This window comes from Patiria miniata, unplaced genomic scaffold, assembly GCF_015706575.1.
Source record: "Patiria miniata isolate m_02_andy unplaced genomic scaffold, ASM1570657v1 HiC_scaffold_30, whole genome shotgun sequence".
Lineage (NCBI taxonomy): Eukaryota > Metazoa > Echinodermata > Asteroidea > Valvatida > Asterinidae > Patiria > Patiria miniata.
In genome coordinates this window covers 7926654-7951958 of record NW_024037070.1, presented here as the reverse complement: position 1 = coordinate 7951958, position 25305 = coordinate 7926654, and the positions used below count along the sequence as shown (strand labels likewise).

General features: G+C 39.7%; 1 protein-coding gene across 4 annotated transcripts; it reads right to left on the bottom strand.

Moving 5' to 3' along the window:
• Positions 1-341: 341 nt before the first annotated feature.
• On the bottom strand, positions 342-25159 carry LOC119739372 (bifunctional polynucleotide phosphatase/kinase-like). 4 transcript variants are annotated; one of them, XR_005272565.1, is made up of 19 exons: positions 25084-25159; positions 21930-22086; positions 20918-21078; positions 20003-20049; positions 17887-18939; positions 17206-17285; positions 16290-16347; positions 15316-15336; positions 14958-15044; positions 11903-12023; positions 11109-11176; positions 10416-10508; positions 9948-10022; positions 9667-9694; positions 9328-9389; positions 8435-8610; positions 8179-8302; positions 7493-7580; positions 735-779 (listed from the first exon to the last, which is right to left on the bottom strand). XR_005272565.1 is itself a non-coding variant. In XM_038214290.1 (18 exons), the coding sequence occupies exons 3-18, from the start codon at positions 21060-21062 to the stop codon at positions 588-590; spliced, it is 2328 nt and encodes a 775-aa protein (XP_038070218.1). In that variant the 5' UTR covers positions 21063-21078; positions 21930-22086; positions 25084-25159; the 3' UTR covers positions 342-587. The 4 variants fall into 4 exon arrangements, 2 of the variants coding, with proteins under 2 accessions (XP_038070218.1, XP_038070219.1); XM_038214290.1 differs by lacking the exon at positions 8179-8302 and having other exon boundaries at positions 342-779; positions 8501-8610; XR_005272566.1 differs by lacking the exon at positions 8179-8302 and having other exon boundaries at positions 757-779.
• Positions 25160-25305: the final 146 nt, after the last annotated feature.

The following is a 25305-nucleotide window of genomic DNA, read 5'->3' as shown; positions in this document are numbered from 1 at the left end:
TTTGTGAAATCACACATACCTAATGAAAGGTTTGAATTCAGTACAGGTGAAAGTATTTGTGGATCACAAAGAAGGACATGTGTGGCAGGATAAGGCTTACATAATCCTTTAGTCCACAATCAATGTTTTTTGATATGTCAGAGACGACATTCATGATGCTTTGAAACAATGATAGTCCAGGTATTAAATTTAAGTGATACTTATTATCAGTTGTTTCAAAGAATTTTTGTTCTGGTTTAATTGAATCAGACTAACCCGCTTCAGAAGGGCTTCACAAAACTTGTCATAACTTTTGAACCAAAAGTCCAAATTCCACCAAACAAAAATCTTGTCAAAGATGAAATTATGGACGATCAAATCCTTATCAAATTAGGCACACCAGTAGCATAATTTTCTCAGAAAAAAATCGCTTTGAATCCTGGGTTTTTATTGACACACGCTGTAGTTGACTAGTGTGGACTCCAGCAAAGAAAGTCAATCCATCGTTAACCAAAGTTCTTGCTCCAACTTGTTCCTAGATCACCCGTGGCCAATCATGTAACCAGGTTCATTTTCAATCGTACAGTTCCGAGTTCAATACCAAGTCCTCATTTCTCCAGCAAGAACATCCTGTAGAGTGACTCCTCCTTAGTGTTAGAGAACGACGGCAGGAAGTTCACCCTGACGACGGCATCAAAGCCTTCAGCAGGCGTTGGCTGCGTGTACTTTTTCTTGTAGGAGTGGAAGACCATCTCACTGATCTGGGCGTGGTTCTTGGCGGAGTCAGTCATCCGTCGAAACTGTTGATGACAAAGCCAACGAAGAGGTGAATACTCCATTTTTTACATTATTTCCTTCTCCCCAAGGTTGTGGTCATGTTCTCATAAATCCTCACAATCAGAGGTCCATCAGTTGGAAGTCAACAAGCAGGTTATTCAAATGAATTGGGACAAATGCCGTTTTTTGGTAATTGTACATTTCTTGTTACCTGTGACCTTACTCATGATCTTCAGTGTTGTCTTGTGATGGACTTGTCTACAAATGTGATGCGATCAAGCTACATGAGTCGTTTGTCGATCCTGGTCAATTTGTATTTTTCTTACAGATTTGAAAAGAGCAAAATCTCAGCATAAGTGCTAAGAAAACCGCATGCTGATACCATCTTTAGTTCAAAAATTATGGAAGACGGAACACCAAGAGATGTCATGAAGTGATGTGATGAAGTGCTCTTATTTTGGCCTGTATCTCCAAATAAAAATTCCCAACAAATGACTCATTTAGCTTGATCGTATCACAAATATGTAGGGCCAACTCCTTAAAGTGAAGTTCCAGGCTTTTGTCTAAAGAAGATACAGGACATCCTTATGCACTTTATTTTTGCTTGAAGGAATGCAATCCTTCGCATCAAATTTGCACTAAAAAAAAAAAATTTTAAGCCAAAATTTAAACAAACAATCGAGATATTGAATGCGATGCCAGAAAAAGAAGGTTAGCATTACAATCCAACAGGTCACAATTGAGAAAATGAAGAGTGATCTTTTAGACGTGTCGGAATGCATAATGCCCATATCTGTTGTTACATTGCTAATATCTCATTACTATTAGGCGAAGTAAAAAAAAAACATGTTTCTCGTCCCCGCCCGCTTCCTTTTGGAGGCCGCCTGGATTTTTAAATTATTTTTTATTTTTAAAAAATGCAGTAAAAAAACACCGAAAAAGTCCACAAATTTATCGGAAAATAAATACTTGCGAAATATGTTCATTGTAGACCAATACAACTCTAAATGACACTGTAAATATGTTCAGTTCTCTTGTCCCACTTGTCTTTCATTTTAAAAGTGTCTTTGAACAGTGGAAGCACCAACAGTTGCAGGAAATTTTAAAATGGCGGCCATCTTGAAAAAAATTAAAAATAACTAGATGTGGTTGTAACTGAACAACCACAGAGCTGTTCCCAACTTGTTTTTGATTGTCTATTGGATAGTAGAAAATAATGTAATGATTTTTGCAAAAATCTCTAACTTTTAAAATTGAAATTATTATCTTACATAATTGCACTTCCGGTAAAAACCGGAAGTAAAGGTCACGAGACCTTGACATATACATTTTCATTTATAACCCTTCCCTGTCTATATATTTACCAAGTTTGAGATCAATCGGTCGAATAGTTTTATAGTTAAAGGACTATAAAGATTGCCTCATTAAATAGTCATGACGTCATAACATGAAAACATTAAACTGCCCATTAATAATAATGCTACATATTTATCCTTTAATGTTGCTTAATACTAATACATGTATAAGGTGTCAACCCAATTAAATTTCTAATTCATTAGATATGATAATTAGGGTCTTAAATTAACACTTCCGGTAACACCGGAAGTAGTGGTCACATGACCCGGATATACCAATATTTATCTGTAACACTTCCCAGTCTGTATACCTGCCAGGTTTGAGATCAATCGGTCAAATGGTTCTATAGTTATAGGACTGTAAAGATTGCCTCATTAAATATTCATGACGTCATAACATGACAATAATTATGTGCACAGTATAAATGATAATGCAATATAATTATCTGTCAATATAGCTTTGTATCAATGTGAAGTTTCAACCCAATCAGATTAATAATTCATGAGATATGATATAGGGGTCTAAAATAACCACTTCCGGTAAAACCGGAAGTGAAGGTAACGTGACCTTGACATATGAATTCTCATTTATAACACTTCCCTGTCTGTATACCTACCAAATTTGAGATCAATTGGTCAAATAGTTCTATAGTTATAAGGCTGTAAAAATTGAATCTATAAATAGATGTCACGTGGCCCCTGATGACGTCACGATGACGATAAGTTTCGGCATACATCTTCAGATGATGGTTAATGACTATGCTGAGTTTAAAGTTGATCAGATTTAAAATAGTTCCCAAAGTGGCTTGTAGAATAAAAACGTGTGATATATATTTGAAAATGCATGTGTCAAACTTCCCCTAAAGCAGAACAAAAATCACTGAGACAAGTCTACTGATAGGCGAATGGGGGCGCCATTCAGTTTATACGGTGTGCCGTTATATTTTTTTGGTGACGCGCAGCTTTCCTTATTTTGATCCCATGAAACTTAAGCTCTGTGCCTTAAGTACAACCGTAAAAGTTATGTGCTGCCCTCTTTTGGCGAGAATGAAGGGACGTAATGTACATTGAACGACGTTTCAAAGCCACGTGTACGTGCTATACACATTGTGGAAGTCCTGCGCATGTTTTAAAGCTCTCTACCGCAACTTGGGCGAGGGTATTTTTTGCCGACGTCGCGTCAACTGTGTGAACAATTTGACAAACTGGGAACTTGGCACTGTTGAGGCAAATGTTGATGCTATCATTTAATGGGCGATTCAAGATTATATCTGTACGGATTGATTTTTCAGGAATTTTCTAAGGAAAAAGAGTCTTTTCATTATAACTTCCGGTCTGATGACGTCATACGCCTAAAACTTTGCACACGTCTTAAGTGGGTCAAGGTCATCATATACACCAATATTTAGGCGATTCCAACAAACTTCGCCACAGACATCTATTCAAAATACATTTTTGAAAATTTTCAACCTGTCGCTAGAGGGCGCTCGAAGATTGCATGACGTCATTGGTAGATGATTTGAAGAATACTATCAGCCAAGAGACTAACACCGTTAAAAGCAAGTTCATATCTATTACCACTTTTAAATAATAAGCCACTTCCGGTTTTGGCCTTTTTCGACCGGAAGGAAGGGTCACGTGATTTTACGCACACTGAATGAAATAAAGACCTCAACCTACTCTACCACTTGCCGGCAACAGAATGCTGCGGACGCGTACGGTTGATTTCTTATGCATTTTTAAATATTAAAAGTGTCACAATTTAATTGCCTATAAATAAACACCGGATGACGTCATCATGACGTCATCATTACACAATGTTGTTTAAATTAGGGTCATTGCTTGGACAAAGATTGGTGTAAATGAATTACTGGCAAAGTGTCGAAAATGCCCTCTGAAAATTGACATTTCTTTTTAAATTTCTGTGTACAAAGTCTATGGGAAAAATTAAATATTCAAAATTCTATAATAAATCACGTGATGACGTCAGCATGACGAAAAGTTTCAGCACACATCTTCAGATGGTGGTCTAAGCGTGTGCCAGGTTTGAAGTCGATCGGATTTGAAAAAAAGCCAAAAGTGACTTGTAGAACGAAAACACGTGTTATCCTATGAGAAAAAAGTCTGAAAAATAAAAGAGAAAAAAAAAAATAACAGAAACAAGAGCTGTTTCGGTGTGTACACCGAAACAGCTAAAAAAAAAACTAGAACTATGTGGTTGTGAGTGAACAACCACAGAGCTGTTCCCAACATGTTTTTGATTGTCTATTGCACAGTACAAAATGATTCAATGATTTGTTCGTAACAAATTTTACTATTAAATTGAAATTATAATATGAATCGGTGATGGTCTTGTTCGGGACACATTTTCCGAAGAGAAGCTGGTTGGGTTCTGAAAACATAAAATTAAAAATATATTTTTGGGAACAGGTCTGTTTGTACGAGATATAGACATATAAGTAGAGATCTATGTCTGTTTGCAACAGAAGATGCGGCTTTTCCGCATTATGATTTGTTTTTATCAATAATACGTGCCTGACTATGCATGAACATAAAATCTGTCAAAGCTAGCCGAAAATCGGCTAAAACGGTCACTGTGGACAGGATTTGACCTCAGCAACACGTGCGCTGCGCGCGGGCTGACTGACATACGATATGAACAACGTACGTGCATGTACATGTACATGCACATTGTGGACGTCCTGTGCATGTTTTAAAGCAGAGGTATTGTCAACCTGCAGTTTTAAGCGTGCACAGGGCATGTCCGAGTTTGCTTATTGCCTCGAAGCTTTGAACTGTTTTAGACCTACCCTTCAATAGACAATTAAAGTAAAAACTAATATAAAAACTGTCATGGTTGATTTTTCAGGAATTTTCTTTAAAAAAAAGGGTCTTTTCATTATAACTTCCGGTCTGATGACGTCATACACCTAAAACTTCGCACACGTCTTAAGTGGGTCAAGGTCATCATATACACCAATATTCAGGCAATTCCGACAAACTTCGCCACAGACATCTATTCAAAATACATTTTTGAAAATTTTCAACCTGTCGCTAGAGGGCGCTCGAAGATTGCATGACGTCAACGGTAAATGATTTGAAGAATACTTTTAGCCAAGAGACTAACACCGTTAAAAGCAAGTTCATATCTATTACCACTTTTAAATAATAAGCCACTTCCGGTTTTGGCCTTTTTCGACCGGAAGCAAGGGTCACGTGATTTCACGCACACTGAATGAAATAAAGACCTCAACCTACTCTACCACTTGCCGGCAACAAAATGCTGCGGACGCGTACGGTTGATTTCTTATGCATTTTTAAATATTAAAAGTATCACAATTTAATTGCCTACAAATAAACACCGGATGACGTCATCATGACGTCATCATTACACAATGTTGTTTGAATTAGGGTCTTTGCTTGGACAAAAATTGGTGTAAATGAATTACTGGCAAAGAGTCGAAAATGCCCTCTGAAAATTGACATTTTAAAAAAAAATTCTGTGTACAAAGTCTATGGGGAAAATTAAATATTCAAAATTCTATAATAAATCAGGTGATGACGTCAGCATGACGAAAAGTTTCGGCACACATCTTCAGATGATGCTTAATAACTATGCTGAGTTTAAAGTTGATCGGATTTAAAATAATTGCCAAAGTGGCTTGTAGAATAAAAACGTGTACAAAACCTATGGGAAAAGCGGAAAAAGAAAAAAAAAAAAAAACTAGAAATGTGTTTGTGGACAAACACTGAGCTGTTTCGACCGTTTTATTAATGACTGCCGTAAAAGGAGTTTCATCCAGGTCGAATGAACATGTACATGCGTATTCTATACAAAAAGTGTCTATCCTACGTCCCTGACTATGCATGAAAAAGTTAGCCGGAAATCGGCTGAAACGGTCACTGTGGACAGGATTTGACCTCAGCAACACGTGCGCTGCGCGCAGGCTGACTGACATACGATATGTACAACGTACGTGCATGTACATGTACATTGTGGACTGTGCATGTTTTAAAGCAGAGTTATTGTCAACCTGAAGTTTTAAGCGTGCGCAGGGCATGTCCGAGTTTGCTTATTGCCTCGAAGCTTTGAAATATTTTAGACCTACCCTTAAATAGACAATTATAGTAAAAACTAATATAAAAACTGCCATGGTTGATTTTTCAGGAATTTTTTAAGGAAAAAGGGTTTTTTCATTATAACTTCCGGTCTGATGACGTCATACACCTTAAACTTCGCACACATCTTAAATGGGTCAAGGTCATCATATACACCAATATTTAGGCGATTCCGACAAACTTCGCCACAGACATCTATTCAAAATACATTTTTGAAAATTTTCAACCTGTCGCTAGAGGGCGCTCGAAGATTGCATGACGTCATCGGTAGATGATTTGAAGAATACTATTAGCCAAGAGACTAACACAGTTAAAAGCAAGTTCATATCTATTACCACTTTTAAATAATAAGCCACTTCCGGTTTTGGCCTTTTTCGACCGGAAGCAAGGGTCACGTGACTTTACGCACACTGAATGAAATAAAGACCTCAACCTACTCTACCACTTGCTGGCAACAGAATGCTGCGGACGCGTACGGTTGATTTCTTATGCATTCTTAAATATTAAAATTGTCACAATTTAATTGCCTATAAATACACACCGGATGACGTCATCATGATGTCATCATTACACAATGTTGTTTGAATTAGAGTCTTTGCTTGGACAAAGATTGGTGTAAATGAATTACTGGCAAAGAGTCGAAAATGCCCTCTGAAAATTGACATTTTTTTTTAAATTTCTGTGTACAAAGTCTATGGGAAAAATTAAATATTCAAAATTCTATAATAAATCACGTGATGACGTCAGCATGACGAAAAGTTTCGGGACACATCTTCAGATGGTGGTCTAAGTGTGTGCCAGGTTTGAAGTCGATCGGATTTGAAAAAAAGCCAAAAGTGACTTGTAGAACGAAAACACGTGTTATCCTATGAGAAAAAAGTCTGAAAAATAAAAGAGAAAAAAAAAAATAACAGAAACAAGAGCTGTTTCGGTGTGTACACCGAAACAGCTAAAAAAAAAAAAAAAAAAAAAGGAAAAAAAAACACTTTAACGAAAACAAGAGCTGTTCCCAATTGAAATTGGGAACAGCTAAAAAAAAGGAAAAAAAAAACTTTAACGAAAACAAGAGCTGTTCCCAATTGAAATTGGGAACAGCTAAAAAGCCCGATTCCTCCTTTTTTAAAAACCCGGACGAGAAACATGTTTTTTTTTTTTATTCGACATTACTTCAGTTAACACTACATTAACCATGTCATGTTATACATTAAGACCTAAGCTTGAGTTGTACCAACGTTGTTTCAAATTGATCATTGCGCTCTAACCTTTTCATTGTGACGGGCATGGTCAAGGCTGACATTGAGGACAAAGCATCTGCAGTGAACATTGGCCTTCTTAGCACAAGCGGTGTACCTGACAAAAAATTGAATAAACCAAAATTGATATCTGACTGAGTTCAGCAATGCATGACTTGTACGATGTATGTGGAATTATGCATCTAAGAGATTTAAATTAAATTTTGAATACTGCCCCTCACTACCTCAGCACTTGCAAGTAAAACTTCACAAGCCTTGTTGTCCGTTGGGATACAAACCCCTGACCAACTGCTTACTAGGGCAGACTCCCTAACCACACCAACTCCAAGCTTACCAGAGTTGGTCGGTTGGTTTGAACCGGAGAAAAGCAGGCAGGCCATCACGATCAATGACTGGTTTGATTGACTTTTGAGTTTGGGAAACCACATTCTTATACTAAATTTAACCCTCCTTTAACAATTTTTTTACTTGTAACTAAGTGATGTCCAAGAGCCTGTAAGAAAGAAAAATTCTTCAAAGTCTGCTATAGAAAGCAAAAAAGGTTGCAGCTTGGAGTTCAATCCTACCAATCTTGTGTGTTGTTTCTGACACATGCTCATCTATCGTCACTGAGATTATAAAAGGTTGGTTAGCGGAAAACACAATGTCAAAATTGAGAGAATCACTTTCTCCAGTATACAACCTAGAGTGCCCACCTCTGTCTTGACTCAGGATCAGGGTTAGTGTTATCCACAACCACACTAGCACCCACCTGTGTCTAGACTCAGCATCAGGGTTAGTGTTATCCACAACCACACACTTTGACCTTAAAGTACCCACCTCTGTCTTGACTCAGCATCAGGGTTAGTGTTATCCACGACCACACTTTGACCTTAAAGCACCCACCTCTGTCTTGACTCGGGATCAGGGTTAGTGTTATCCACGACCACCCTCTAACATTGAAGTACCCACCTCTGTCTTGACTCAGGATCAGGGTTAGTGTTATCCACGACCACACTTTGACCTTAAAGTACCCACCTCTGTCTTGACTCAGGATCAGGGTTAGTGTTATCCACGACCACACTCTGACCTTTGACCAGGGCAGACTCAGTAGCAGCCACACACTTCTGCCAGGTTCCCATGGCATCCTGTAAACACAACAGATGGACTCAACTGAAATGACAGAATATATGGGTAAGACTATTTGCACCACTCTATCTTTACAAGCTGTAATAGGTTGTACGTTGCTGTTAATATTGAGCACATCCATCAGGTACAAGACACGCAATACGGAAGTGCTCTAGAGGCAAACAAGTCTATTCTGAGAAACAAGAAAAGAGATAAAATGTGAGAAAGTAGGAACTATGAGAAACAAGACAGTGGTACGAGTATTTTTTCTCTAAATTGGAAGCCATCTTGAGTATTTTGACAAAGGTATTCTGAAAATGCGCAAATATTTGCGAGTTTGAGTTCATGTCATTTTGCAATATTTTCATACCTCTTGCAAAAATTCGCTGATTATGGCAGGGGCGAAAAACCCGTGAAAACCCTTTTGGGAGAAAAAAATTGGAAAATTCCCATCCGGCTCATTATTATTATGGCAACCAAGTTTATTAACTCTGTAAGTCAGCACATATTTATAATTGTGTTATCAGTAAAGGCAGCGACGACAAGAAATGCTCACATCAATGTTGAAATATTAACTGACCAATGTTTTACGTTGTTCAGATTTGAATGAGGTTAGGGAAATGAGGTTAGAGAAGTCATGTTCTTCAACTGTCTATGGCACTGCAACAGACTGAAGCCTGTTCTCGTAAATCACGAGCTTCTATTCTACACCACTTTTCTGCAGATGTTGAACTCACCCTGTTGATGTGCACGTACTTGTGTGGCAGCAAATGTTTCTTGACAAAGCTGCTCTTGCCAGCTGAAAGGAATAAAGGGATCGGCATGAGAGCATTAAAATGTAGCAAGTTTCTCTTGGAAGCATGACATATTTTCCAAAGTTGGGACATTCCATGCTAAAAGAGGTACTTGCTCCTTGGACAGTTACATGTAGCCAACAGTTACAAAACATGTTCAAACTCCAAAACCAAAGAATAAAGAATCCTAGCAATAAAGCAATATCAAAACGCACTTCAGCACCCCATCTGAAAATCCTGGATCAATAGAAAGCAACTTATAATTAACGGACAGATACTTACATGCAGGAAATCCTACCAGAATGATGACCTAAAGAAAACAAATAAATATATTGTGTCAGTTCTGTGGTATTTGATTTAACAATTATGACTCTAAAGGGCGTATAAAAAAAAAAGGAAACCCAAATGTAAATTTAAATTACAAAAAATCTAATAATAGGAAAGGTGGCATTTTCAAAGTGCATAGCAAGCAGTAAGCTTTCATAGGTGTCGAAGGTGTTGGCTGTTTATGATACGGCGTCTCCAGTCTTAGTTTAGTGTTGTTTGGTTGTCTGGTACCTCACCTCCTGAGGATGCCCTTGTGCAGGAATCTGTGCCTGAGGTGGAGACAGCAAAGGACCAGCAGATGATAACTTCCTCTGTGAACAAGAAAATGGAAATGTTTTACTCATAAGGCCTTCAAAAAAAAATAAAGGATGATACAGATAAAAACAATTTTTTTTCCAGAAATGGCATAAAAAAGTTGAACAGTATAACTTTTTTTTTAAAAGTTGATGAAGGAAATTGACTGGAGTTTGAACCTGCGACCTCCGGATTGCTATTCCAGTGCTCTACCAACTGAGCTATCCAGCCCTATGTTGGCAGTTCCCTATTTTGTCAGTGTCTTTGCTCAAGGGGCGCTGTTCATACCATGCAGCCATGCAGGGATCGCATCCAAAGTCCTAACGCTCGAAACATTAGCAATGCTGCAAACCTGAGAAATAGCAGGTGTCGCACGGAGAGGACACAGCTTTTTTGGGTAATACACTCACAGGGTCAAATTCTGGAAGACTAAAACGATTCTTCTTCTGGCCCAGGAAGAACTCCTCCGGAGTGTGGAAAGACACGCCAACATTCAGAGCAAACTGGAAAAAAAAAACAGATCAAGACTTGGAATAATGTGAATCATGAATGAAATAAGCAAAATCCTTGTTATCACAATGCATTTTCTTCACTAAAGTCACCAGTGTTTAAGCCAAACGGTTCCTTCAACTTTGGGGTTATTTGTTAGGCACTTTGAAATCGTTGCCTTGGTAAATTGGAGTTAAGTTATTCATGAATGCAGTTATGGGTTTTTCCGTGTAAAAGAGAACATTATGGAAAAGGTCCTAGGCTAGACCTTTGATTTCTGAAACTGACAGGCACAGGTCATTCGAATGTTTCAAGACACATTTTGTTGCTACAGACATCAATCTAAGGACCTATCCGCTCCGTTCACAAGTACCCCCTCACCGGCAAAGAGAGTACAGTTGGGGGTGACCGACCGATGCCATCTTGCCTGACTGCAATTCATTTGCTGCAAAGCGCGGCCACTGCGTGTACATAGTACAAATCCCCTGGAGTACGTGTGTCACACACAAGGAACAGTGCACGTCAATCAGTGAAATGTCCCGCCCATGGGACGTCGTTGCTAGGTAAAAGGGCGCCCTCTTTTTTCGGCACACCGAGCCCATCTTATTACTCACCAATCTGTCGCTGCAAGAGAAATCTTTTTTCTTTCCTGGGCCCCAGTCAGCTGGCCGACCTGCGGCATCTAACACAGCAATAACACAATACAATATCAATTGCACATACGCAAGACATGGGTGACTCCAAGCTGGAATCAAATAGAATTGATGCAATAACCAGAACAGAAATCCTGACTCCACCTTTTATCAGGCATGCAACTGGGAATTTAGAAGAAGAAAAACGAGAAAATTAAAACCCCACCAGACTCTGTACAGTATTTTTCAATTTGTACATGTAATGGCGTTCATGAGAAGTAAAATACGAGGAAATCAGCGGATCCGAGGAAAAGTTGCATGCCTGTTTTATCTTTTGAGGATATGAGGCCCTACAGTAGCCAATGCATGTCTTTGGGGTCAATCAATTTACCAGTCATTTAAAAAAACTAAATAGACGTTGCAAATGATCATCATTCAATGAGGGGTTTAACCACAATGTGATCGGGGGGGGGGGGGGGGGGGGGGGGGGGGGGACAGAGTAAATTCCAAACAGATTTGCCACTCCTTGATGGAACTGGCCTCATCCAAGCCCAACACTAATACTAGCAAGGTTTAGAAGAAAGTGTTGTTGAGAGGTACAGAATCAAATAGTACTTCTTGACAAATGTAACAAGCTGGTCCTAATACAAATATCAACACAGTCAGGAGAAACTTGTGCTTACAAAAATATAATCAACCCCAACTACAGGAACCAAAAAAATGTTGAAATAAACGTTTGATTTTAGGAGGATCGACATCTTCAGAGCCTAATTTACCTCCGATGTATTTAGAAGATGTTGTGTGGACTTGAATCCCATCGTTGCCATGGTTACATAGATGGGTCCACATGCCAGTCTGTGGTTTTCGATAAACTCCTTCTCCTGTTGCTATCAAAGCCTGAGAAAAAATATATTAAAATTAGACAACTTTCTCGTCAAATTTCACCAACAAGGCATAAATAAGGAATGGGCCCTACTGTGTTGAACTGTGCAGGGCAGTTTGTGTGGGCTAAAACTCAAGGTAAATGCCTGATTTATGCACAGTTTTCAACTGTTAACCCTAACCCCTTGGCCTCTTGTACTTGAAAGTATCCTGAATCCGCCAAAATCCATCAATTTTGCCACGTAAAAAATGTTGGTGGCCAGTGAGTCCATCAGAATCCACCAGTTAGGCAGGAGTAAATCTGTTGAGATTCTGAATCCGCAAAAGTCCCCCAACAGCTCAATATAGAGGTATCCTGAATCCATCAAAATCCTGCAGTTCCGCTAGGCTTACAATCCTGAATCCATCAAAATCCCCCAGTTTGTGCAATATGGAGGTATCCTGAATCCGCTAAAATCCTCCAAAACAGGGGTGTGGATTTTGATGGATTCAGGTACGTTAGGGTTAATATTTAAAGAAAAATTTGTAGCACACACTATTATGTGTTGTAAATTTGGCTACAAAACAAGAGTAAAATATCTGTGAACAAGTATAGCCCCCTCAATAAAAAGAAAGGGATACATCATTGCTAGGCACTTAATGAAGACCATTAGCATCATGTGCCCATCTTCGGGTGTGGCCCCCTTCAAAGAAACTTGCTCTTGCGTGGATGGAAATTTGTCATCCTAATCACAAAGCACCATCCACAAGTACTGCTCCTTCACAGTGTTCATAAAGATTGGCTCCTGATCTCGCCATGCAAGGAATTTGTGCATGGAATCAAAAACCCAACACCAGTTGACCGTGAGCTACATTGCAAAATTGGGTGCTAATTTGAGACACGATCACTCAACTCGGCAAGGCAAGAAAAGTGTACAGATTTACACTCCAGAGAAAAAACAGGACATGATTCATTAATACTTCACTTATACATTGGTCTTGATATCAAGTTAATGTTACCGGCTGCGCTGTAAAGATAAGTCATATCCACCTATAAATGTTCCACTACTCACAACCCATGTTCGCTGCGCCAATCACGGCGTTTCATGTTCCATCATCACCAACAGAGGCTAGGCTTTGCAAACAGGTTTTGAAATGACGCTATCCGGCCTTTTCGTCAATGATTCATAATAATACAGTTCTTGAGAATATCATCTAAATGTGTGTACATGATGTGGGGCATCACCACCAAGCTTTGATGAGGCCGTTTTTCAAGATGGATTTTCACAAATGCTGTTGTGTGCGTGCGTCAGTTATCGACCGCATGGTTCTCGGACTTCCCTTTTGAACATATCTGCCAGTGCCAGTGCCATGGATCAGAGAGAAAAGTGAAATCTGCTTCAATATAAAGTAGGATTTGATTTAAAATAATGAAAGAAAGAAAACATATATATTTGAAACTACAGAAAAAAAATTCTTGCCAAGAATCAAACCTCACACCATTGGAACACGAAAACACGGAATTATCTTACTGAGCTACTTATCGCTTCAATCTTTGAGGGAATTTAAAAACTCATATACATCGTGGACATGGATTTACACCACTGAATGGTACCCACGCCCAATCTACCGAAACTGGTGACAGCAGATCTCTTTTACAATATATTGTGAAAGAGATGCAATGCCCCCTTCAATTGTAGAATGCTATGGTCCAGTGGTTACGGTGTTTGACTCATGTACGAAACTGTGTGGGTTCAAACCCTGCCAGGAACCTGGCGTTTGTGCCCTTGGGCAAGACACTTAACTACAATTGCCTCTCTCCACCCAGGAGTATAAATGGGTACCTGTGAGGGTCGAGGACCGATTAAGCGCTGATATCGGCTGCCGCGTGGTCCCATGGCCTGATGAAAGGGGTAATAATTGTAAAGCGCTTTGAGATTGTTGATATGATGGAAAGCGCTATATAAGCGCAATTATTATTATTATTCAATTGAGAAACCATTGTGCACGCTATTGTAGTGACAGATTATCTGAACAATAGCTATCACGACACTTTCGCCATTGCGGGGGGCCTCCGTGATAGAAGTGAAGGCATGCCTGGCTTGGTCTAGAGACAAATGGGGATTTTTTATGTAACAAAACTCTACCACAGTGGCAAGCAACGTCTACCTCTACAACACATTTGTGGTGTAGTGATTATCCAATGTCAGTGCATATATCCCATGAGTATGTACCAGTCAAACAAACTCTATCCAATCGAGAGCTCCAAGAGGTATAAGCCAATCACAAGCACACTTAGAGAGGCTGGTGGGTACGATTTCAAACTTGAAAGCCAATGGTTTTTTCCTGTCAGTTGAAACTGAAAGGAAAAAGAATTAGTTGGAAAACTTGCATTAAAGGTACAGTCCATCATTTGTAATTTGTGCATTTTGTTCGTTTGAAGCAACAAAAGTGCTCAAAATCTAAAGAAAGGTGCTGAACAACTAACCTGATGAACTTTCAGCTCAGCTTCAGCTGTACATTCCGAGAAAAACAGCATTCTATGATCTCAATTTCAAATCAAAAGTTGCTGAATCATGTTTTGAATAGGGCCTGAATTCAGCGTCTGAGACACGTTCTCGCTGAGCCGATTGCAGCTACGCAATGTTGCGCACTGATCCGATGAATTATAGCGAGCGTGTGCGTCGTATCAATGCTTGCGCACGCAACGAACTACTAACGGAAATTCTTTAGACGCACCGTTGGAAAGGCCTTTTTTCGTTGATTTCTTCAAAATGACAGCTTGCCAGAAAGAATAATTTCACAGGGAGTTTAGTTCCCATACTATCGTTCAACCAAGTATATTTTCAACACTTATTATGTCAGTTACTGTTTGGATAGCTGCAAATGATGGACTGTAGCTTTAAAGTTACCAAAACAAAGCAAGGCAAACTACCAGGTGCTAGGGAGTCTTCTGAGGAGTATGCATACCTGCATGGGAATTCCTATCTTGCTTTGGACTCCAAGAACCTTCCGTTTAAAGTCAGCCAATTTCAGCTTGCCCTTACCGATGCCGAGCTGTGGAAAGAAAGCAGGGAAAAGGCTTGCAGAGTACGTTGCTTCTTTAAGTGTAAAGTCAAGACTTCAAGAAAGAGGACAAGACATCTTGCAGTGGAAAGATGCAATGGAAATATCTGTCAACAAATATTACTATAGTAAATGAATACTCTGTACGTGTTGTCAGACAGCTTCTTCTTTTAAGCAATATTCTAAGTTAAAGAATTGAAAGTTTAAGTAACACACCAAAATAATAACGGAAGAGTAGATCCAAATGATTTGAATGACTTACCTGATTTGTAAACAGCACAACCTGAAAGGAAACAATAAACATGTATAAAAGGTCACATTTTATTAGTTAAGGTAAGATAGTTGTTTTTTCTCACAAAGCTCTCCATGAAAGGTGACAAAAAAATTATTAACAACATTGTTTTCAAATGAACTGTAAACAATAAATTAACAATAAGTTTGAAACTCCTACAAACAGATATTATTGATGTACCCTAAAGTGGCGCGGCCCTCAACGTGGCCCACTTTGATTTTTCGCCTGTAGCGCCTAGTTAGAGCAAAAGTTTTAAACTGAAATTTCACAAAAAGAGAAATTTCGTCAAGTTCTAAACACTTCCGATGTTAAATCACGAGTTTATCTTCCCGTTACAAAGTTAGAAGAAAATTTTTTTTCGGCGTGATTTTCCGATTTTATTTCGAAGTGCCAGTGAACCCTTTGAAAATGGCCCCCCAAAATAGAAACTAATTTGCTGACAAACTTCTTGTTGGGTATGTAAGTAGAGATAATAACTGTTAATCAGAATTTATCAACTTTCTTTAATGTTAACATTCTTTAATGTTAATTTGGAATTTTCCAAGATTTATTGAAGTGCGCCACGTTGTGGAACACTCAGCCGATCTGTGCCCAATTTCCGGACACCACCATTTTTGAATTTCGGATTAAATTTCATGAAACCGAAATTGTTCACAGAGGTTAAATAGCAAGCATTAATAAGGTAAATGTACCAGCATTTCACTGAATGAATTTGGAGTTTTGCAACAAAAAAAGTTTGGCAACACTGCATGTGGAAAGTAGGGGCAATATCGAGGTGCGCCACGTTAGGGAACACCACTATATTGGGTGTCACTTTGCTAATTGGATGTCAGTTATCTATTTTCACAATGTGTGCAAAATTGCATCTTCATTGTTACCCCTGGGAGGTGCACTTGCAAATCGGACATGAAATTATCAACTGAAAACATAATATTTGAATTCACCTTGTATCCATCAGAATGCAGTTTCTTTAATGTCCTCGGCACCTCAGAATACACAATTCTAGAACAAGAAAAATAGAGCATTCATTCATCCACTCATTACTTGAGATTTGAATTGTTTTCACTTAAGTACTCCGTAAAGAACTTGCACTCAGAGGTCCAGTTACTCAAACTTGTAATCAGAGGTCCAAGTACTCAGACTCAGCTTCACAAAACTTGTACCCGAAGGTCCAAGTACCTCGACTCAGGTACCGGTACGTGTACTCGTTCCAAAGGTCAAAGTACTCGTGGTTACTCGATAGTCTGGTACTCCGCAACACTTTGTACTCGGATAAAAGTACTTGATTATAGCACTGGTTGTTTGTGGCAAAGGCCTTCATTTGTACATAATATTTAACTCTTTCAGTGCCAAAGTCGTACATGTACGAGGTATATTTGTTAGTTAAAAAATGCCAACCTCATACATGTACGAGGTAATGTTCGTACTTAAATCGCCAAACCTCGTACATGTACGAGGTAGAGTAAGCATGTTATCACAAGGGGCGCTCTCGCTCTAATAATATCATTTTCATTCAGGTACGACCTGTATTTATTTGTTTCATTCGAGTTCTTGCGATAGGGCGCAGCACTGACACTCGTATTTTCTGCAAAAAGTGCGGAATTCCCCTGTGTGCAGGACAGTGTTTCAGGGTGTATCACTATGTTCGTGACTACTTTTGACTTTCCAATGTACCAAGGCTATACCAGAGAGCAACAACAAATTTAGTGAGAAAACTTATTTACTTTTTTTTTTACAGAATTTTGAACAATTACAAAAAACGCTCGAAGTTGGGCACTTTAGGGTTAAACTTTTTAAATTTCGCGGGCACTAAAAGAGTTAATGATATATTAGTATATACATGCATGTAGGAAAACTTGCCTCCAATCGTCAGCACTTGTAGCAAACACTTTTCCCGACTTTGTGGTAATGATTGTTCCATCAAGGTCAAATCCTGCAATCTGGGTGTAAAGAATGAAATGAAAGTGATAAATATTTCAAATTAAAAAAGAAAAGTTCAAGGATATTTCAAAACTAATATGTAGCAGTTCATGTTTATTGTTTAGAAAAGCTATTTTAGAAGTAAGGGTGTATTCCCAGTATTTTTGAGCAGTGTTTCTGGAGTTTCTGAGTTAGCATGATGGACAGAAATTTTAAAAAGGAGTTCATGACAAGTACATGTACATAAACCTTCGTGTCCAACATACATTTATGTCTTTGTTTTGCCATATTTGAGGGTGTCTTGCAGCCGTTTTTTAGAGCAGGGGGGACTGATGTGAAATTAAATTGATTTAATTGCCATTTGAAAAGAAAAAGAATACATTTACAACAGAAACCAAAGAACACATGGAACTCATATCAAAGGGAAGAGTGAGGAAGTGTACAGGGTGGTCCTAATTTACAGAAGTGATGTAATTTTATTTGTCTACAATAGCAGATACATCATCATGATTCCTTTAAATTAGGGTTGGGAGGGCTGTTGAGTGTCTGTCAAACAGTTATGACATCAGGAAGGGTGTGGGTGACACACTGACAGTGTGGCACAGATAGCAAGAACCAGACCTTGTTGCTGGCCTGCACTCCCTGGCTTGTGTACACCACCAATTTCCCCTGCTCCTCCCACTTGGAATCGGCTGCAGGCTTCCCTAATTGCTTCCCTGCGTTAGCGGCTCCGTCTGTGCCGCTTGTGGCCAGCGGCAAGCTGTCGGGGTGCGTTGTCTCCGGGCGATCAGCAGACTGCTTTGCCAGATAACGTTTGGCATTCTGCTGTAGAGCTGTCAGTTTGGCCTTGACGGCTGACGACTCAGGGTCCTGTTTATTGTCATCCTCATCACTGCTGTCGCTGATTTCTCCATGGTACTTCTTCAGTGATGTGACCTTTGGAGTTTCCGCTTTGCTGACTTTGCTGACGGACAGAACTCTATCTCCTGACAATCCATCACTGTCATTATCATCACTATCACTGACTGCTCCCTTGTAATCCTTAGAAGTTGCCTTTTTAAAATCTTTATTATTCAAAGGTGTTCTCGCTGCGACTGAGTTCTCAGCTTTGCAAGTATCTCCTCCATCTCTGTCTCTAACTCCTGCGTGAGAGTTTTTCTTTCCTGGTGCGTTTGTCGAAGGCTGCTTGTTGCCGACGTCACTGTCGTCACTGTCACTCACAGCTCCCTTATAGTCTTTCTGTTGCTGGGTCCTTTTCTTAGAAGATGTCTCCTGGATGATGTTCAAGTCTTTGGAGTCCAGCGAATCCTCACTCTCACTGTCACTGACCGTCCCTCTGTAATTTTTCTTTGAGGTCACTTTCGTGGGACCATCAAGCTTTGCTTTCTTCTTGGCCTCTTGATGAGACGGCTCCTCTTCGGAGATCCGCCTTTTTGTTGGCTTCTTTTGGAAGAAGTCTGTAATGTCGCCTTTGGCTCGCTTGGCGGTTGATCCACTGCTGTTTCCCGTGGGGCTGGGCTTGGGCTTGCTTTCCAGGGCTGGAGGGGTCGGGAAGATGACTCGGTATTCATACTTGTTGTTGAGAAGTTGGAACCGGCCGCCATTTGGAATGGTGGTTTCTTGGTCCTTCAGTATTAAAGACGATCCATCAATTAATGATGGACTTGAACTGAGCTGTTGGCAAAAATGAAATCATACAGTAAAACAAAGTTGAGATGCCCGAATATTTTTAGTATGTGGCAAACTGCAAGGGTCTTTAAAGTGGAAACAGACTGAGAAGCTCTTAATACATAAGAAGCTTGTAATACATAAGTGGTACCGCGCTTTCATGTTTTCATTCAATTTCCCTCAATGCATATTGGACTATCAATATGTTAAAAACTAGTTGAAGAACATGTGCCGCATTTACTGAGCATGGTACCACATCAGTAATAGCTTCTTACTACAGTCATGGATTAGTCTATTGGAACAATGAATTTTGACCGTTCAAATATTGGTCTGTCGTTCTCATCTGGTACATGTTTAGGACAAAAAAAAAAGTCTCCGGTTTCTGGTATGGAGCTTGCCCCAAAAGCGGTGCGGCGACGCGGCTTTTTAAAAAAAAATTAACTTTTTTTTCTTCAAATGTCGGCTGATGACTGCAAATGGTTACATGGCTACGGCGACGTGCGCGCTGATCAGAAACCGGAACCTTTTTTTTTTTGGCCTTATGGATGTACTTTTCACAAAGGGTACAATGGCAAAAGGAGACACACATCTATACTGTATACCCACATGGGAACAACGACAGGCGTTCCTAATTGGGCCTGGCTCTATTCCTAATTGGGCCTGGCTCTATTCCAAATGGCCTCTCTTGTATAGAACTTTTGTCTATGTTTTTAATAAAAAATGTTAATGCAAAAATATGAGGAACAAGCAGACACACAACTTCAGACATTGATTCACAAATCAGAGGAGCTGAATAATAAAGGAATTCTAGCCTTTCCATTTCGGAACAAATGCAGCAAATGAAGCAATAACATGAATCGCTGGCATTGATTTTATGATTAGCGAGAATAAAATGCAAACATCGTGATTTCAAATTCTGATTAAAGCTTGCAAAGTGTTGCTTGGCACATTTTGCCCTCGGTATCCCTATCTGTGCTAATGCAGTACACTGAAATTGACAAGCTTCACAAATTGACAGACAGGAATGATAGCTCGTTACTTCCGTACAAATAATGATCGTCTTCCTCACCTGTTTAAGATGCAAAACTCTGCACTCGAAATCCGCCTTTACCTCCACTAAAATAAAACAAAGAATAAAAGACCACAACAAAAATCAACTAACTTTTACATACAAGATCTGCCCAGATAGTTCACTAAAAAATGTGGCCAGAATTAAGAGGTGGGGCAACTTTGTGAAATTTTGTGCCCAAAGAATTTGGGCTGCTTTCAAATTAAACCCATACAGTTGACAGATCATTCAAGAAGACTCTGTCGGTCGTCTAAAAATATAACTCAGTATGTGAGCCACAAAGTTCCCTGAGGTTTTGCATAGCCGAGGCCTGTGAGGAAGTAGTCCGTCAATTTCTAATACCGAGGGGAACACGGATCACCCGACCACCAGAAATAAACCCTGTCATGTTTGTTTTACAAATTAGCCAATTATAAAAGATACCATCAGCAGACGGTCTGTACAGCACTGAATCAGGTCCGTTTTTTTTTTTTAGCCAGCATCGTACTAGTAGTACCACTGTTCATTTCTGTACTACATTTCTTCGCATTTATAAAAGTTGATATTTCTTTTGCATAACATGACGTGTAATTTTATTTGGGCAATTTTATAGGTATGAAGATGGATTGTTGCAAGAATATTGGCTTGAAAAATAAAGAAAAAGTTGCATTAAACAGTCACAGGAATGAACCACGCAAGCCTCAAAAGCTCAAAGTAAAAAAACCTAATCACTTCACTGCTCAAGGCACGTATGTCCTAGATACAAGGTCAAAATCTTTTAAACCTATCGAACAGGGAAATCTTCAGTGTTTAAAGATATTACATCCATAAGTTTTGAGGTAATGTTGCTTGGCAAATTTATGTGCTGAGTAAAAAATATGCTGATAATTTCTGATAATTTCTGATAATTGCTGATTTCCGTTGCCCGCAAATTACCTTGTTGCCGTGACAACTTCTTGTCCAATATTCCCGTGACGGGACATCGCCCTAGAACGACTGCCTCCTGATTGGTCAATACTACAGGTTTCAGACTCGTCCCTGTATCTGTGCAAACCAAACGGCAGATTTTCTTGTCTGCCATTTTGCTCACAGTAAGCCTAAAAAAGGGAAGAAAGCAAAACTTTAGAAGCACCGTTGGAAAGGCCTTCTTTCATTGATTTCTTCAAAATGACAGCTTGCCAGAAAGAATAATTTCACAGGGAGTTTAGTCTCCTTACTATCTTTCAACCCAGTATGTTTTTCAACAATAATTACGCCAGTTACTTTTTGGATAGCTGCAAATGATGGACTGTAGCTTTAAATGAAACAAGAGCAAAACTCATTTGAATTCAGGATGTTTTTGTTGACCCGGGGTGTGTCTTTGCTCTGTTTACACCCAGAAACGTGAAGCTTGAGCCCCCACTTTTCTTGGGGCGCCCCTACTTTCATTCAAAAGAATATGCTTCACTATCATGCTCAGCCAGTGACACAAATGCACGGCATAATATGTCCAGGCACACAAGTTAAATCTGACTCAACCTTATACAACACGTTTTGAGTTTTACACGTACACGTTCTACACGTACATCAACTTGTCTGCCTTTATCAACTGCCAACTTGTCGGGCTCAATTCCTATTAAAAAAATATCCCAATCTTGACAAAATCAAAGCTGACAGCGAAAAATTACAAGTCAATTACGTCTGATTGGATGTGGACAAACTTTCAATTTCCTAAAATTAACCTCTGATGTGACCTTACTGCGCACATTTAATTTCAACTTCCAGCAGTTTTTCGTCCCCCGACTCTCCCCCCTCCCCCCCCCCCCCCAACCCCATGGAAGGTTTAGAAGCCCAAGTCTTTAACGATCAGTCTGCCACAGATTAAGGGACAATTAGCATATCACTGAGAACCAATTACATCAGCGGCTATTTTTTGCCAGTATAATCAATGCCATTGGGGTCTGGTTACCTGTTCCAATGTTTCCCGAATCCCCAATCTCAGAGCGACAGATTTGTTTGAGGATCTTGTCTCTGACTCAAAACGCAACTCCCAACATCAGCCGCGTGTCGGGCTAGAGGATCTGGGCAATGCCCTTCCAAGATATCTTGCTGGCCCCGGTGGCCCCCTGAATTTTGTCAACAAAGATAAATGGTCAAAATGGAATTAATGAAAGCCATCTTCTATTGTTTTTGAGTACCTCTTTGCATAGTGAGACGTCATTACCTAATTCCCTGTCATATCCTTCAATGCAGTCTGTATGATATCACAGCACACTAGTTTAATGATCATAATTAATTGTGGGTTTAAGTGTCTTTGGGGGGGGGGGGGGTATCAATCTTCTTTCTTCAACAAAGAAAATTGACTGAAGCAGGAATTGAAGCCAGTGGGTCATTCCGTATCCAACCACAAATGAAGTGAAGTTGAAGCTGGTCAGTTGCTCCTTGTGGTTCACACATATTCGATTCAATCTTCATTCATTCTGATGTCACGAGGACAAAGATTAGGAGACAGCAACTTTGTAAGAAACAATGTGTATGTATTGGCAGACAGCTCCTGTGTCACATGCCAAGGTGTACATGTACAATTTTACATTTTGAAGGCTTACACATACATTTTGCAGTAAACGTACGTGCTGAAGTCGAGCCAATCACAAGTCCCCAAAAGTGCTCACAAGCCTGTATTAACAAGTCAATGACGAGTCATCCTGCCGTAAGTCACATCAAGCCACTCAAATGAACTGTGACTTTGTTGTTGTTCATCCTCGGTTACTTGAGAGCAGACTTGACAATTAACTTGTGATTTATCTGTGAGTCTGTGAATAGACTTGTGATGAACTTGAGTGATTGCCTTAACACCGATGACAAAATCTATGTAAGCAAGGCCAAGTAACAAAAAAATAATACTTTCTCATCCGGGATTTTTGATAAAAGGGAGGCGGTGGCCTTTTTTTCTCTAGATGGTGGACAAGATCAATTCTTCCATTTTCTTGACTCTTTTGCTTATACTTTTAAGTCCAAAAGAGCCGTCATCCTTTCTACCAGATATTGAACTTGCATGATACTACAACTTTGCTGGAAAAACATGAAAAGACTGCAAATGTCATTAAATTAAAGGGGGGAAAGGGTGGCGGCTGGAAAAACTGGGAAACTGGTTTCTTTTTTAGTTGGCCTAACTAGGGGCAAATTTGGGAGTGAACCTGCCTACAGGAAGCTTGGGGTGCAGATTAAGGACAGGCGGCAGTGTCCAAAGGGGCAAAGTTGTCAGGTTGACAGAAGACTTACCGTAATAATTACCAGCTTTGGGAAATTTACACGTAACTTTGAGGGGCCCATGAGGCTGAAATTACATGTTTACACCAAACATGTTTTTGACTGTTTACCCGTGTGCGCGGTAAAATTTGGACAAGCGCATTCTAAATTTGTGAAGGAATTTATGACATGTTGCATAATTTAGTAGCTCTAAATTGGTCGTGGTGGTTCATTTTGTCCGAGTTGTTTTTGTGTCTAATAATGTCACCGTCTGGGGCCTACACTTAGGCCTAGAATTTAAATTTGTTTTACGAACGAATCCAGCACATGCCAATGTCTGATTTAAAAATCTTACTTTCCACCTGAAGTAAGGATCTTAGAAATGAGCCACAGAGGTGCAACACAATCCCACCATGTGCAACTCATTTGGGGAATGGTAGGATTTGGGGTCAACTCTTTACCAGAGCAGGCCACGCTTTATTTTGACAAACTGCATTGCAGACCACTTTTGACAACATTTTATCAATGCATGGTAGGCTATATTGGATGACTTGTAGGTTAATTTCCTCAGCAATGTATAAACTTTCCCACGACGGGACATATGCCAATCCTTTGATCCCAAGGTATGATTCACTGATGCACTTGCAGTATGTACATGTAGATGATCATAAGGTGTAAAAATTAGCAAGCCAGAGAAATTTCTCTTGCCGTCTCCTAGCAATTATGGCCCTGGATTGGAATGAATTAAATTAGGACGGAGTGGACCAAAAGACCGTTTGCAATTTAGTGGACTAGTGTAGTTCAGGACCCAGGTCCTGTACATCCTTCAGGGCTGCTCCAGTTTTAGCTGAAGGTGGGGGAGGGTTTAGCTTTCAAGGCGGGGTTGTTAGCAAGCATGTGCTACTTTTTCCGGCATGATTTTCCTGTTTTCTTCAGCCTTGGGGGGGGGGGGGGGGGGGGAGGGGGACGTTGCTGTAACAATTTGGTACCTGCGAAACCATATTTAAACTTTAACTTTAAGTAAGCCATGAATCAAAAAGGAAAAAAAAGGAAATCTAGGATAACGTTAGGCCCTACTTCAAAAAAGTAACATCCAATTTTTACTTTGGTCAGTTGACCGACCAACCGACCAAAGTAAAAATTTGTGGAAAAAAAGGAGTTCTAAAGTTTTAGTGCCCCCGTTTATACTGGGTCTACTTCAGGAATTGATTTAGCTGACACCTTTTTGCAATTCCAACGGGCGTGCACACATCATGATTGAACATTTAGTTCCAGAGATAAACAGTTTGCCAAACGCATCCAAAATCATCAATCAAAGAAAACTTGTTTTGAACTTGAAGTAAATGCAATATTTTGAATTTTTTTTAAGGCACCATGGTCCCTCCAGTGGGTACCCGACTAACCGTCTTACATGGCAGGATGACCATAATAAGTTAAAATTCTGCTCAATCCACTTCGAAAGTCTGCCAAATCACCCAGTATATCGTCAGACCCCCTAAAATGACAAGGATATGTTTTGATGCACTTGCATTCAATTTGCGTTGGACAATGCACGCGCGTTGCAAGCGTTACCTGCGTCAATTATGGTGACTCAAGGGTATTGCTGTTCCATTGTGCAAGGGTTTGTTTCAGGGATCAACATCCTTTGCGCGCGTTGTCACACACAAATTGAATGCGAGTGCGTAGAAATAGGACCGCGTAGCTTTAGGGGGTCTGACCGTAAAGCCTTTTTTACTAAATACTAGGGATATTTATAGTCAAAATTGTGGCAGCCTATGCTATGCCCACACTCTTATCTTGACCAGTATTCTGCCAACGTGCAAATGCTTTAATAAAAGTAAACTTCATCAATAAAGTTATAAAGTTGTACCTACTTCAACTTTGAAGTCCTTGCAGTCTTCTCAAATTGGCTGAAAGTCGGCGCGGTGCGAGTCGCTATAGAGCGCCCTCTATTTTCATAGAAAAACAAATCTATGTAATTACTGTTCATGGTCACACATTATGTAGGCGACCTACATGTATATCGCAACCTAACAATTATTCAGTAAAACTTCCAGAAGTTGACACCTAGACCTGTTCATTACAGGAAAAAAAAT